A 16,502-nucleotide genomic window follows, 5' to 3' on the forward strand; every position below is an offset into this window, starting at 1 on the left:
TCAGCATTTTACGCCAACTAATGCGCAATATACCGCGATAAAAAGCTTCAATTGCACAACTCAAATAGTTTAAAGGGCACCACTTAAATACAGAAAGATATAGTTTACTCTCTAAATTCCAAAGAGTGAAATTAGGGACTAGACGTTTTAGAGTAAAAATCACTCTCATGTTTTATTGATATAGGCCTAGTCTGAAAAAAAAAGAACCACTTCAGACGAAGCTCGAGTGAAAACACGATCTTTACGATTGGAGGAATTTCACTCTAAAACGTCTAGTCCCTAGTTTTCGACTGTGGGAGTGAATCTTCACTCGAATGGAGTGAATTTACACTTTTTGGAATTTAGAGAGTATGACATTTTCCTACGTTCGACTTTTTCAATCGTCTCTGAATCACATAAAACGCACACACAGCCCGCTTGGAAAAAAATCAAACAGATTAATGTTGGTCACGCTTTATTTGGAAGGTGGAATGGAGGGAAAACAAAGAATTGAAGATAAACAATATCATTAATCAATTATATACAATGCATAGAATTGCATTTTGTACGGGTCGTGTTGATCTACATCATGCATTGTCCAAATACAATTCATAAAAGCAACAAAGATATTTTTTCTTTGCTTCCTGGTGCTGATTGTATGATATATAAAGTAATTGCGTTTTTGTGCATAGTAATATATTTTTGGCTTAGTCATATTTTTTGGTATATTATTTTTAATGTATCGTATGTAACTATACCTAATTTTAATTGTACACTTGGAAATCAATTTCATGTCATTTTAGGCATGACAATAAAGAAATCTAATCTTAATCTGATCTCTTCAACTGTAGAAATATTAGGTAAAACTGAGAAACTGACCAGCTTCATCCTCGCATATGAATGGAAGTGGCAAGCAGCTGATCTGAGCGATAAGGCCAACATCACCTGCTATATCCAACGCTGAACAAGTTGCATTGGTGGAGTTGAAATCCATGTCGCCTACCGTGTCGATAAGCCTGCCATAAGATACAGTGAAGTATACAACTTAAGATTGGAATTTGAACAATTAATTCATAAGATGGACGGTGCGTCGGGGTGATGTAAATCAATATCACCGACGTACAAACACTGTATACTCAATGTGTTTTTTACCTCCCGAGTGAAAGTTGGAAAAAATCACTCGAATGGGACTCGAACCCACAACCTTTCACTCGGGAGGTAACACTGAGTATACAGTGATAATAAGCCGAAGAAGGGCAAAAACAAAATTTTGATTTACATCATCCCGACGCAAATTCCAATTCATGAATAGTTAATGCGGTACCCGATGCTATCAGATTCGAACCATGCCAACTTATCCAGCAAGCCCGGTTGTCAAGTGGTAAGACGTCTGCACTAGAAAGCAGGAGGTCGTGGGTTCAAGTCCCACCGGAGTGATTTAATTGAAAGAAAATTAATGAATTAATTAATTAATTGAACACTGGGCTAGTTCTAATATCAGGTAATTAAACTGTGCATAGGAGGCCTATTCATCCTGATTTCACTAAATTGTCATTCTTTAAATCGTTTAGCTGCAATAGTTCAAAAAGGGTCTGTATCACAGAAAATCCACAATAATATGTGATTATTTACGGAGAAATCATTGAAACTCACGTTAGTCTTCACCAGACGAGGCAGCCGTTTTGAGCCAAACTGTCAGCAAAAGACTGGCGCCGTATAAACTGCTTGTTTCAATGCACTGTCAGATACCACGAACCACGCCAACATTGTCGATTTTTGGAGATCAACATTTTGAATCACACAGAGCAAAATTCCTTCACGGTTATTACACGAAAACAGCAACTATTCAATGTACAGTTATGTGAACGTTCGTAATCTACTTTTCAACGATCTTTCCTTTTTTCATTTTGTGATAAACGTGGTTTTGAGCCCTACTGGGCGCATTCTCTCAAATGTGCCCCTTTAAGACTCCAACTAACCAATTATGAGAAGAAAAAAAATATTCATTTCTCTCCGGAATCTTGTTCTGAAATGTCTATGCCTGGCAAAACAATAGCTACGCTTGAGACAGAGGTGGTACATAACTACCCCTGTTGCCATTCACCACTTAAAATTTTGAGTGATCTGCAATTGTTCAGTACACGAAACAGAAACTAGTCCATCAGCCTTCTGTAAACAAAAATAACGCGATTCACATCTGTTCGTTTGTCTGTCTGTCGATTGGTTGGGCGTATACTATCTGTGTGAAATCTTGAGAGTGAATACCAGCGATAACTTGATCACTTATAGCGTATTGGGTCCTGGTGAAAAAAATTTAAAATAGTGATTTTAGACAGCAGTTCATGACAGCAGTATAAATGGTCCTAGGACCTAATGACGTATGGTCCTAAGACCTAATGACGTCAAGCTCTGTTTACATGTGCGCTTTCATATCGAGAGCCACGTCCCACCTGGCTCTCACGTAGGAAAGCGCACTTGTAAACAAAGCGTGACGTCATTAGGTCTTATGTCTTCAAGGTAGGCATCAACGTACCATTTGTTATTTTCTGTCGTATCGTTGACCTTTGCTTCCCGTAGTGCTTGAAACAGGAAGTCGATTTCGGTGTCATTGTCAACATCCACCGATGCCAGCTGGCTGTTGTCGTTGGCACGACAATATGCCACTGCATCCTCCCTGCTAGCCGGGTCGCCAACAAACATGTAACATCTACCTCTGTGCTCTATCCAATTGGGCCAGCAGCCGACTGGCAGTCGAGGAATGCAAAGCAAACAATCGAACGCAAAAGGTAAAATCAAAATGGAGGCAGGAACGGTTCTTGGTGGGGAAAAAGGGTGCTTTATTTTAAACACAAAGCCTTGGTAAATTTTCATTGCCACAGACAAGCCAAAAATGGCTTTAACCGTGACATATATTTTTGTTCACCTGGCATTCTTTTTTCGTTAAAAATAGCAAAGTCAAATAAGTCCTACCTTTCAACTGCTCTATCTTTGTGAATGAGATTCGGTCTGCACCTAGAAAGCTGACGGGACCCTGTCACGAGAAGAACACTGAATTCAATGTCAAACAACATGGGGTAGATATCAGAAACAGAGATGAAAAGACAGTGACAAAAAGGTCGGAGTCACCACTGCGAAGCTTTAAAGGTACTTTGACAAGTATCGCGACAATAGTTGTCGCATACACACGTTTAGTCCTGAAGTGCCGACTTGATTTGTTATACCGACATGGACACTGTTTATGTTCATCATGCAAAGGGCTTCTCTCACTCGGTGACGATTAAAAATATCAAGTAAAGTGCATTTTTCTTCGTTTACACCGAGTACTAGTATCGTTGGTAAAAAGGGAATAGTTGAGTGCTTGGCCGGTTTAAGACCAGTGCCCAATTCCATGGCTCTGCTAACCACAGAATTCCGCGCTTACGATCACCATAATTTTGTATGAAGCTCGGGAAGGGACAGGGTGGAAATGGTTTTTGTAATTTGCTAATTCGTGCCCACGAATTGCTGACTCGTTCCCACGAATTGCTAAATCGTTCGCACGAATTGCTTTTTCGTTCCCACGATTTTCTAATTCGTGGGAACGAATTGCTAACTCGTTGATCCGGGAACGCGTTAGTAATTCGTGGGAACGAGTTGGTAATTCGTGGGAACAAATTAGTAATTGTGCGAACGAAAAAGCAATTCGTGCGAACGAATTAGCATTCGTGCGAATGAATAAGCAATTCGTGGGAACGAATTAGTAATTCGTGAGAACGAAATAGCAATTCGTGGGAACGAGTTAGCAATTCGTGGGAACGAATTAGCATATTACAAAAAAAAAACATTTCCATACTGTCCCTTTCCGGGCCTCATAATTTTGTACTAACTGCGCTGGCAGAAATATTCTGCGCTAACCCTGTAAGCACATAATCCTTAGTTACGGAATGTACGCATGCGTAGAAGCCAAAATTCCTCGCTTACACGTGAAATACGCTTATCGTAAGCACGGAACTTTCTGCTTTAATAAGCAGGGATTTCTCGCTAAAGCAGAGCCGAGAAATTGGGCCCAGTTGGAGTCTGGATACCGATAATCACCCAAGCCGAAGGCATCCAGACCCCGGCCTTAAACGTAGTGTTTAATACCGGCCAAAATACATAGTTATTCATTCCCATTCAAAAATTATACATTTCCAACGATTTTGTTCGACAATTTAGCTCTAGCTGGATTATGGTATGTGTCGTAAAAAACTGCTTATATGGAGATTGGTGCGCGCCGCGCGTACTATGAGATGTGCCGCAGAACGCAGCTGTGCCGGTGTAGTGTGAATTTAGGACTATAAAATACTGACTCGATGGTATAGTATTGCGCATGCCTACCTGAAGATTGTGAACGTTCAACCATTGAACTCCATTGGAAATACTTTCTAATGAAGATCAATGCGTTCAACCAATAAAACTGTAAAAGGCACCAGATTTCATAGTAGTTCAAATTTCAGTTGACATGACACTGGAAAAGTGTTTAAGACCAGCCAGCCGGTCTTTATCAACTAATGGTATGTCTTCCTACGTGACAGCATGAAATATCTATTCTGAATTAACTTAATGTATACATTGTAATCAATGTTCGCTCACTGCGCTGTGCTGCCACCCAATTTGATGTAACAAGAAAGACGCAGGGAATCTAACGTTATGAAAATTCGGTCTGCTAAAGGCATACCGATGTGCCGTAGAAATTGATTCTGTCAAGTGAGTCGAAGAAGACCTGACTCATCTCCTTGTCATCGTAGGTGAAGTCCTCCAAACGCCGGGTGCTACCGTCTTCAAACGTCTTCGTCTTCAGAATCTAATGAGAAATTAATGAGTATCCAATGCATGATTTTGTGAAACAATTTCAACTTTAGTTCAAGAAAATTCAAACAATTAGTGCACGTTTTCGTCCCTGAGTATTCGATTTCGTCTCGTCTACGCCAAACAAATTCGTGTAATTGATATATATACGACGAATTCGATCTCTGAATGCTGCCATTCGGCAACAGCTTATAGACGAATTTGATCTGTAACGACGAATATTCTCAACCCGGTGACTAAAGAGGGTGAGCAAACTTTAAAATCGAATGGTGAATGATTAAATGGGTTTCGGTAAAAGCGTACGAAATCAGCCAGCATATTATCATATTTATGTATTCACACGTCATTAATCAGCGGGTATGTAGCCATATAACAACAAATGAAATGCATTGTACGTTAATGTTTTATTGATGTTCGTACTTGTTACGTGTTTTTTTAAACTGGTATCAATTCCGTTTTGACTGCTTTCAGCTCACAGTTGCACATAATTCAGTGGATGGAGTGAGGGTAGATATCGTCATTAGTTAACAAGAGTATCTGGAAGGTTATCCAAATTACTGTGTCTCTTCGCTTAAAGACACCTAAATCATCTTAAGATACTTCCAGGTCACTCTACCTTTGCCGCCCATTCAAGCCCCCTCTTCCCACTAAAAAGCAGCAAAAAAGCAGAGCTGGATTTAGGCCTACTATATATTTGTGTACAAACAAACGGCTGTTTCAGTAAAAAAAAAATTATGTCATATAGGACTGACATGATGTGCGCTAGAGTGATCAGTTCTGTAGATACGTCACTTCGTGACGTCACTTCAATTTTCATCCACAACACGTCCCGGTCTAGGTGGATACCAACTTTACACCCAATCGGACATGTTGTTCTGTAGATATAGGACTTCATAATATATACATTTAATGTGACGTCACATGTCACGCGATGACGTCATCGTGACGTCACTTAAATGTTCATCTTTAACACATCCCGATTTAAGTACAAACCAAGTTTCAACCCAATCAGACCTGTAGTTCTGTAGATATTGGCCTTTTAAAATGCCATTTTAATAGGACATCAAGGGGGGGGGGTTAATGACCAACAGGCAACATTGACTCACCTCGGCTGATTCATTCAGTGCTAGTGCGATGGCCCATGCCGCATCGTAACCGAAGCTGGCGATGCCGTTGTAGGTGTACCCACTATTTTCCGGTAAGGCCAGTCTCCTTCGTACCTCATTGTCGAATTCAAGCGGCGTCTTAGTAACAAACAATAATAATAAAGTGAAGGAACTACTTGCTTTTTGGGAGTGGCACCTTGAAAAATAGATTTTTCAAATTGAATTGATAATTTTCTAGCAGTACATTAGTTAAGAGCTTTCCAATGAGACATCGCAAGAAAAAACGGCCTATGATAAGTAATCAAATAATTATTTAATTTCCACATTTGAATTAAGACGCTCCTAATTCATTATGAATAGAGTGCGCAAATTTTGAACTGGAGCGCGCCATTTAAAACCAAGTTGTATTAAGGCCTGCAAAAATAAACAAGCAATATTTGTAATAGAACATTTCATTCCTTTAAATTTCGTTCGGAAAAGAAAAGCAAAATTTTGATAAAGCACGTATATACCAACTTTGACATTTTGAAACGATAAGCCAAGAACATTGCGTCCACGCAACGCCAAAAAAGAAAGGGAAAAAAATCAGGACCTTACAATTCCCCCTCTAATTTAGACCCCAAAGTTACGCCACTATACACAATATTTAACAACTTTTTCTTTTCTACAAATTCCGAGCAGAGGCCGCAGAAGAGAGCTTGGGTCTGGAGTCACAGACAGTACCCCTCGCCTCTTAGTTGCGTCACCAAACATAATTATTTCGTAATGTACATCGTTTATGATCGAGGGTAGTCATTGTATCAAAACACGAGTGCATAAGTTATGGATGAGTTTACCTCCCGTAATGGTCCCCACAATTTAATTGGGTCTGGGGTGTTCAAACATTATATGGACTTAAGGGATACCAAGAACACCGTACAGAGCAAAAATCGGGAACCGGCAAGTCGGTCATTAGAAATATCTTCACTCCTATATAGTTTGCGACTTCAATTGATATTATCATGTTGCGGCGATCTCGATTTTTTCCCATTCAAATTAACGTAACCAAAGCGAGGCTATTATAAGATGGATTTTTTTTGCGTCGGGGTGATATAAATCAAATTATAGGTTTGCCCTTCACCGACGTTTAAAAACTGTATACTCAGTGTGTTACCTCCCGAGTAAAAGTTGGAAAAAAATCACTCGGGTGGGACTCGAACCCACGACCTCCTGCTTTCTAGTGCAGATGTCTTAACACTCGATCACCGAGCTAACGGGATCGGTTGGCTGGTTCGAATCTGATGTACATAGCAGCGGGTACCGCATAAACTATTATACGATGGAATTTTGCGTCGGGGTGATGTAAATCAAATAATAGGTTTTTGCCCTTCAACGACTATTTTTGCAGCGAGGCTGGAAGAAAAAATAGTCTGGTTCCTTTTTGCACAAAAACTATTATCGTTCAAAATGATACTCAGATTTACCAAAAAGGCCCATAAAAAGGTCTACATTGGTGATATTCTATTATGTATACATCTGTGTTAGGAGGCCTTTGGGGTGTGCAAAGTACCAGTTCGTTAACACTCAAATCTGATATCTAGACATGGAAATTTGCACAGGCACGTAAATGGTAAACTGGTCACATCTTGGATAATGGTTTGTGTGAGTGTTTCTTCTAGTGATAACAGAAAACCATAGCAGTTAAGACTCAATCATGGGCGTCGCCAGGATTTTTTCTAGAGGGGGGCAAATTTTTTTTTTTGCCAAATAATGCTTGTATTTCTCAACACATTCTCGATTTATCAGTTTTAGAGAGGGGCAGGGACATTTGCCCCCCCCCCCCCCCCAACTCATTAAATTTACACCACTTTGTCTTCTCGCCTCTTTTTCTTTTTCTTTTTTCTTTTTTTTTCTTCCCTTTTTTTTTCTTCTTTTTTTTGCTTTTCCAGGGGGGGGGGGCAAGTGCCCCCCCTTGCCCCCCCCTCCCTACGCCCATGGACTCAATGAGTCATGTTGGCGTAGCGGTGCTTTCCTCGCCTTCCGCCGCTGTGACCCGGGTTCGAATCCTGCCTGGGCCAATATGTAAATCGGGTTTTCAGTCCCTACCTCGGATTCCGTGGGTTTTCTTCAGAATACTCTGGGGTTTTCCTCCCACCTCTAAAACTGTAATTTCTTCTCATTGTCTGCTCTCTACTAGTTTTTCGGGTTTTCAAGCTACAGTGCCAAAGGCGCTTTTGAGGAATCCTTGGTTTTATTACCAGAAAGAAAGAAATAAAAAAAGAAGTGATTCTTACAATTCCAGACACCGTCACTGCGTCATCGTCCCCAAACAAGACGGTCTCGAAGCCGATATAATACGAGCTTTCCACTGCGCTTTTGTACTCAGCCGTGGTACATTTCTTGACGGTAGGGTCGTCGAGTTTCCACCAATTGTAGCTTAACCAGCCTAAAAGAAACCAGACGTAGCCAGGGCCAGTCATACCCTGGCGGGCAGCCTGGTGCAAGACAAGGAAAAAGAAAACAATGATTATTATTATTATTATTCCGCTGTTTGCTAGAATCGGGCGGCAGATTTTGCTAACTGCGTCCACAAAAGGGCGACACACCTTATGTGGTTACGACCCTCAGGACAAGGAATGTTACCGTCGCAAACCATCTAGATCAATTCCTTGTGGTCCAATTAGTAAAAATATCGAATTTCGTGGAAAAAGGATAAGGTAAACTTGGGTTAGGTGGCAGTTTAGGTTTGTGCACAAGTCTATGGGAAAGTCGCGTTATTGTAGCAAAAAGAGTACGGTAATTATTATTATTATTATAAAGAAATTGTTTAAAGTGTGATTGCCAAATAAAGGGAGTAAACGCAGCTGTCTGCTTTAAGATCTTGGCTTATTTGTTGGTGTTCAGAACAATGATTTCAATTAGTCCTTTTCAGGTCGCCCATTTGCTTTTCTTTTTTTTCTTATCTCTTTGTCTAACTGCACTCAAGAATTATACCTTACAAAGTCTTACAGAAGCACTTGATTTGTTCATGCGCGAAAGAGCGCAATATTTCCCTACGTAATATACACACCTTATTCATAAGGAAGCCATTTGTAATCGTGTTCCCTGAATGTATTTTATGAATTGTCAACTGTTTAATGATATGGTGCCAGACTAGTTATGCGTTCTAAGCCTCACTTTCATTTTTTTTTTTTGAAAATGTGGCTTAAACCATTAGGGTATGTCTAATCACAAATTTGAAGTTATTCATCAGAGCAGACTGGCATTAATTTGTAATTTACCTTATTTCATTGCTATCAATTCTATTCGCAAGTTCCAAAATGAAGATTATACCGCGCTTTCAATTCAACATGGCCGACTCGTGAATTAAGGCTTAAGGTGGAGACGAGCGAAGCTCTAAAAGCCCACGTCGCACACTGCCTAAACTCCATCACTTCCCCAGTCTTCCATTAATATACCCGTGCGCGGGTGCCCGTTAACCCACTCGACCGTAGGCCTTTATCCTAAAAGTCAGTTGCGTACCAGAGGGGAAGGGGGAGGGGCACCTCCCCCCTCCCCCCCCCCCCGGCTGATTTTTTTAAAAGATATTTTTCAGTAACTATTTCCATAAATGGTTCGAGAGTTCTGACATGAAAAAAAAGAAAACAAAACCAATTTACAAAAATCGGTCAGTTTTAAAAAGCGCCCCCATTTGGAAGATGGGTACCACCCCCCCCCCCTCAAAAGTTGGATACCCCACTGCTAAAAATATACCTACCTCGCACATGACGCGTCGTGCCTTGCTCTCGTACATGTTGACTATAATGATGCGAGCATCCAGCGCCTAGTGGACAAAAGAATCCACCAACAATTTAAATTTATATCACCAGGTGATTCCTTGCCTACTAAGACACTAGGGAGGCAAGGTTAATTAGGTTCCTCCCACCACCGGTATAGCACTCTTAACAATGAAAGTCCTCATCTGCTCTTCATTGGATTCCATCAATTTAAATGGTTTCCCCTCCGTTTTTTAAAACTGGTCTTTTTCTATGATCAACATATACGTTTATGTCATGTCGTCAATACTGTACAAAATTAATGTCAGCTCTATTTTGTTCTGCCTGCAGGCTTTAGGTAGATAATTCATTCCACTTATCAAATACACATTGACCCTATACAAACTGTATCCAAGACTACGTGAATTATTTTTGATGTTATTTTCTATAGTGTCAAAAAAGAAAGAAAAACGCTGTATATGAGTTTCATCAACTGCAGTTCAATTGTCAGTTCAACGAACTCTGAAGATACTACAATATAATTATGCTTTAATCAACGAGAAAAATTATCAGTGGCACGATACCTTGATCATTAATGGATGAAGGGGAAAGAGACAATCAACCGCTTTAAGTACAAACACCCCGGCATGACACTGTGTTTAAATGCAATGCAGGGGGAAAGGCCTTCAGATCGTTTCGCTGATGCCATCAAAATAAGTCGTTAATTTATGGATCTTAATTAATGCTGATCACACGGATCTTGTGACCCCAACACCCGACCCTGCAGAACCTACGAGGTGATTCATCTTTTGGTGCAGGGCGGAGGTCGGTTGATATTTATGGGCATCACCAGGATTTTTTTCGATAGAAGGGGGGGGGGGGCAAAGCACATTCCCCCCCCCCCCAAAAAAAAAATCCTTGCACTTTCTACAGCATATTCTAAAATTTTCATTTTTCGAGGGTGGACGGGGGACATTTATCCATGCCCCTTCCATCCCCCACCCAATCCTGGCGACGCCCATGTTGATATTCCATGATCTGCATTTTGTATTGTATGCAATGTACGTGCTCTTAATTTAAAACACAGCCCATGCTTTTTTCTTTTCATTTGGACACGCAAAGAAAAAGAACAAATGTCCCCTCAGTCTTGAACCTATTGAAAAATCTCAATAGCCAATTTTTCTCGCAGGGTGGAGCACGCAGGGACATCAATCTTGAAATAGGCCACAAACTTTCATATTTCTTGCAAAAGCGTCTAATTTTGCATAGACTTATAATGACCTGCATGCACTGAAAAAAAATATATAAATGTTCATCACAAGTGATGGCAGCAGCGTCGCCAGACAATTTCCTGCTTATTTTGTTTCACAGTAAGTGTTGAGGATTCCTTTGCTGCATTTGTGTGAAATGATTTGACACTAAAGTTGCAAAACAACCAATTTGTAAGTTGTTATTACAAAACAATTAATTAATTTACATTAGGGCAATTCCTGAAAAAAAAACAAGATGGCCGCAACATGATAACGGTCTATATCTATGTTCCCCAAAATCCTTAGGGTTTGGGTTAGGATTAGGGTTAGGGTTGGGGAACATAGGTATTTGGGAACATAGGTATGCACCAGTTTCGACCAATGATCAAGAACTCGAATTATATCAAAGGATTGTGACACAGCACCGTAATTAGCAACGATTCACCTGATGTCATATTCATATCGAGATTCGCATGCATGCATGCATTATACGTGTATAGATCACTGGTGTGATGAGGCGGTTGTGAGGATGAACACACGTGAAGAACTGGGAATTGGTTACGCCCATCAGCGCTGACGTATGTATTGAGCAATGAGAACTATACTCTACGCATGTTCGGATTTTTATGACGCCATTACAGCATTTTAAGTGGCGCCACCGCCTGAGCCGTTTTTACGCATTATGAATCCCAGCATTCGTCCCAACAAGTTTACTGGAGCTTGCTGTAACATGTCCCTCCTATTGTGAAATCACGCAGGCATTACAAAGATGGCCTTTCTCAAAGACAGTGCAGGGCTTTTTTCTTATTTATTTACAATTGGGATGTAATCGTGCATTATTCCAAATAACAATTAAAAGCTGAATTTGTATTTACAGATAACAACATCGGAATGATCTGCTTAAAAATGAAACAAGCTATAGATAGCACATCAATTTTCCAGTCAAAACGCGTTACTCTGCAGTGGTAATTTTACAACAAAATGTTGTAAATTGACCAGATTCTGTCAAAAAGGGAAATTTACTTTAAAGTTGTAATTTCAACTTCAAAACTGCTGTAAAATCAATTATAACGTGGGTCTGTGAAAAGCTCTAAGAACAATTTCAGATATTTTTTGTATAGTGTGCCTGATTATAACTTTATCAAGTTAGTACTTTTTGTGTTTCAGAAAACATGTTTTTCTAATGAACTTTTTTTTACGCACAACCCTTGATTTTCGCTAAAGGTGCCCAATATTGTGTACCATGGAATACAAAGTATCATGCATTTACATAGATCTTCCAAGCGCGTGCCCAATTGGAGTACGGATTCAACATTTCTGAAACGAAGGATGCAGCTTTGGACTCACGATGTCCGCAACTTACCTTAAGGTTGGCAACCTGGTTGGTCGGGTCTTCGTCAAACGACTCCGAGGAAATCAAAGTGATGTTTTCTGCCTTAAGAAGATTGATCATATCATTGATGGCCTGAAGGTGGCAAGAGAAAAGGGTCGTGATGTGGTATGCATTTAACCTTTTAAGAAAGTTTTAACAATGAAATAAATAAAAATTGAAAGAGGAAATAAAACACTAAGTGGGTTTTTTTTAAGAGAAAATAGGAGGAAAAGTACAGAATCTAGCAGTGAGACATCAGTTCATCAGTTAGGCAAGCAAGCAATCGACGAATAAGATAAAAATGATGAAATCAAGTTACTTTCAGACCCTACCAATATCTAAATGCAGTAAATTACAATGTACAAATTACAATGTACAATGTAAAAAGCAGTAAATTACAATGTACTGAATCGTTCCAGAATATCTGTCAATCGTCACTGATGAAGTAAGCAATCAGACTGTATATCAAGACAACCAGATTAAATGGTCAACAAGATAAAATCATCCCATCTGGAGAAGAAATATGGACAATTTGGTTGCGAAACAATTATGCAAACCACCATCGTTCTTCACTGAAAAATGCATGGAGTTAATTCAAACATGAAGAAAGTCCCTTCATTTAACTGCTGTATACAATAGAACCAATGAATCAGGTCAACTCAGGCAAGCACGGCATTTTTTCTTAGCTATAGAATTTGCAAACAAAAGCCACTCAAAAACGACCATTTTAAGAACGCCCCAGTAAGAAAGAGAGAAATCTGAATGAAATGTATCGACGCGGCATAATACGCGGCATAATGGTAAAGTAGGGCAGATAGGAGCACGGATCCTACACAAAAAGATGAACTACTCTGTCAAACTCTGGTTTAGGTGGTTGATAACGGCCCGTACGGCTAGGAATACCATGAGTACTTGCGCCAACAAAGACCCAGACAGCTTAAGACAGCTTACGACCCAGACAGCGAATTTTTGTCAAGCCAGCTAATAATATTTTTGAAATATTCATGATCCTACATGTTTTGGCCTTTATTATTGAATTCTTAAATTGACTGTAAATTGATTGAAGTTATATAACTATGTTAACGCCGATCTTTAGCTTTAAAATGAACTATGAAATGTAGCATTTTGGGGTTCTTTTTTTCGGTTCGGGATCACATCTTCCGAAAGCTGTTTGATGAAAGCCTAATTAAAAACGAGATTTGGGTAAACGTTGTTCTCAGTGTGAATCTTATAAAAAATTAATGATAAATAAAATTATTTGTAAAAACATAGGACTATGAATAACCATAATAAAAATTCAAAAACCGAATTCCAACAAACACTTCTTTTCGTACACACACAAAATTTGAAGGAAAAAAATTCCACCAATTGGGAAAAGCGGGATTTTGTGTCAATAAAGACAAATGTAATGGGACAAAACTAAAAAAAAAAAAAAAAATCGAACAAAGGTGTCACATTGCCTGGAGGAACTTTTTTTGCGTACTTTTCCTTTTTATTTCTCCGGGGAAAAAAAGACAGCACCTTGGTTTCGATCCTACATTTGAAAAATCGTCCATGGCCTACTCTTTCCATTTCTCTTTGACAAATCAAACCTAGGTAGTTCAATGCGTGATGCACCTACCAGAGAAAAGAGATCTTGATTTTCGTGGATGGTGGCCACCCTCTGCCAACCGAACTCCTTGATGAGCCGTATCCGGGCCCGATTCAGCATGGCGTCCGGCATGTAGGTACGATAGAAGTACGGAAAGACCACCCGATTGGACAGCGCAGAGGAGCCAGCCGAGTACGACATCTGGAGGCAAAGAGTACAAAAACTGTACTTATTGAAAACCTTCATTGGCTTTAATTTAACACCAAGTGCACGCCATTGCTGTACCGGTCTTTGCGATTGCCTTCAAATTAAAGTCTATGTATATACCGGCGCATCATCAAATGAAAATTGTATCATATTATTTAGATTGTTCGCAGAATTTTAACTGGCCCGTCTTTTTTGTTGCAAGGCGCTATGTATAGAACATGCATCGGCGCCAGTGTGTCTGTTAGGTAGACTTCCCAGGGATCCTCCATGCTGAACAGAGTCAGTGTTTGCAAAGATACAATCACAAACGGTTTGGTTTAGGTTGTGCATCAATTAGCGAAAAGGCTTCAACCCAGCAATTTCTCCTAACATCATATGGGCCAATATACTTTCTCCCACGACTTTTCTGTGTGGACGAGGGAGGGGGGCAATGGAAAAATCACAAGCCTATTTTTATCGACGGGCGGATCTTGCATTTTGAATGGGAACTAAACCCACGGCCAACATAATTGCAATTGTTTATCAAGCAGACCTTCTCACTGTCCAGACACAGTGTTGGGAGTAGTAGTACCGTTGATTGAACACCAAGACATGTCGGTTGAAATGGATCATGAACATGACATATAACTGGGAATTTACCATAACTGTTCTAAGGCAAGTTGTTTAAATCAAAGGACCATTTTCTACCATGGTTGCGATACACAATTTGTGTGTGATAATTGATCTATACGTAAATCATTTTAAAATATTTTTAGTCGGTTTAGCGGGTGCGAATAACTTTATTTCCAAGTATGAAGGATGTAGTGGGCTTTTAATTTCTTGAAAGAACGGAGCATACATCGGTTTCAATTTAATTCGGAGAAGGGCAAAACTTATTGTGAACACGAATCATCTCTATCAGATGCTAGAAATGCCAATCAAAACTAAGAAAATAATGTATGTCAAAAGTACTGCTATAAAGGCTGGTTAATTCTAACCAGCAAAGTCACCTCTTATTCCGTTATCTTCGATAACAAATTGAATTTGCTGCGATAAATTCTCAATGGAAACCAATGAACCTTTATGCAATTTTGTAACCAAAATTAATTATTTTTTTACCGACGAGACAGACCAAAACCTTAAACAAATTTAATTTGATTGTGATGTCAGACACATCCTGTTTTTTTTTATTTCAGGGACAATGCTGTACATCATGGAGTCGAGAGATGCATGCCTATTATGGAAGTACACTCTTTTTTCATCACAGGTCGTTGCACGGTAGACAATCGAAGCTACGGCTGAGTCGCCGTTTAATTACATCACTTTAAGAATTATCACATTTTTGTTATTCCGCAAAACAATTATCGCTTGTGTGCCGCCGAGCCACCGAGCCCCTGAGCACAATAAGTAACGGAGTATAGCACGACCAAGAGAGGTTTTCATCGGCGGTAAGAACTCTTAAAGCACTCTTTTCTATAAAGCCATGGATGAAAGGAGATGGCAACAAAAAGGGGACCGACACCACTATAACAATAATGTCGACCTAGGTGAAAGTCCAAGCCTGCGCGGACCAATTTTATAACTGTCTTTCAGAACTTTCAAAATCGTATCTTTATTTGCATTTACTATTACTGAATGTTTTTTGAATCTCCTGAAAAAGGCCAAATAAGGATAACTTGCAGTTTGTATATTCACCAAACACTGTCTCTGTGTTTACTGTTAAGGCCAAAAAAAAAAAGTCTCCGGTTTCTGGTATGCGCGCGCGTCGCCGTAGCCATGCGCGTCGGCAAAATGAAAAAGTTTTTTTTTCAATACAAGATGATGTTTCAAAACCGCCAAACTCACTGGTTTGACTGGAATTCTGCTGCTGCACAATTTTAACGTGTTTTTAGATGGGGTCATGATCGAGAATAAGATTTATGTGGCCTCTCTGGACTCCCATATATTTGCACTAAGTTTAGTCGGGCACCATTTGCAGTCATCAGCCGACATTTGAAGCCAAAAAAAAATTTAAAAAACAGGTAAAAAAAAAAAAAAAAGCCGCGTCGCCGCACCACTTTTGGGGCAAGCTCCATACCAGAAACCGGAGACTTTTTTTTTTGGCCTAAAGCAGCCAGCATCCCGACGCGATAGTTCCTTTTATTTTTATGAAGAAATTATGTCCAATTATTCCATCTTGCGTTACGAAAGATAAACAATGATGGCCTTAGCAGCACGATAATATTTTGGAATCACAATGCCAGCTACGCTGTATATATTTTTTTCAAACCATGAGCAATATCAAAGTCTGTCTCCATTATTCGCTGAGGTAAGTGTTTGAAATTGAGGTTTCGTATATAGGCCTACATAAAGTGAATTTTCATCGTAAACGCATCGATGAGGTTTGACATTAGGATCGTGTCGTGAGAGATTCGAGCGAACATCTATCAGCTTCAGGCTAGTTACCAAGCTATGCAC

The 16,502-nt window shown here is 39.7% G+C and overlaps 1 protein-coding gene across 2 annotated transcripts in view; it reads right to left on the reverse strand.

Moving 5' to 3' along the window:
- LOC119741448 overlaps positions 1-16,502 on the reverse strand; it is a 43,227-nt gene that overhangs the window by 12,435 nt on the left and 14,290 nt on the right. For both annotated transcript variants that reach the window (XM_038217200.1, XM_038217198.1), the window contains exons 3-11: positions 13,890-14,060; positions 12,260-12,361; positions 9,649-9,714; positions 8,186-8,386; positions 5,913-6,050; positions 4,676-4,801; positions 2,950-3,010; positions 2,513-2,723; positions 859-995 (exon numbers count right to left, since the gene is read on the reverse strand). In XM_038217200.1, coding sequence (XP_038073128.1) covers positions 859-995; positions 2,513-2,723; positions 2,950-3,010; positions 4,676-4,801; positions 5,913-6,050; positions 8,186-8,386; positions 9,649-9,714; positions 12,260-12,361; positions 13,890-14,060 — 1,213 coding nt within the window. The remainder of the gene's footprint in view (positions 1-858; positions 996-2,512; positions 2,724-2,949; positions 3,011-4,675; positions 4,802-5,912; positions 6,051-8,185; positions 8,387-9,648; positions 9,715-12,259; positions 12,362-13,889; positions 14,061-16,502) is intronic.

The sequence above is a fragment of the Patiria miniata genome, unplaced genomic scaffold (assembly GCF_015706575.1).
Source record: "Patiria miniata isolate m_02_andy unplaced genomic scaffold, ASM1570657v1 HiC_scaffold_5, whole genome shotgun sequence".
Taxonomy (NCBI): domain Eukaryota; kingdom Metazoa; phylum Echinodermata; class Asteroidea; order Valvatida; family Asterinidae; genus Patiria; species Patiria miniata.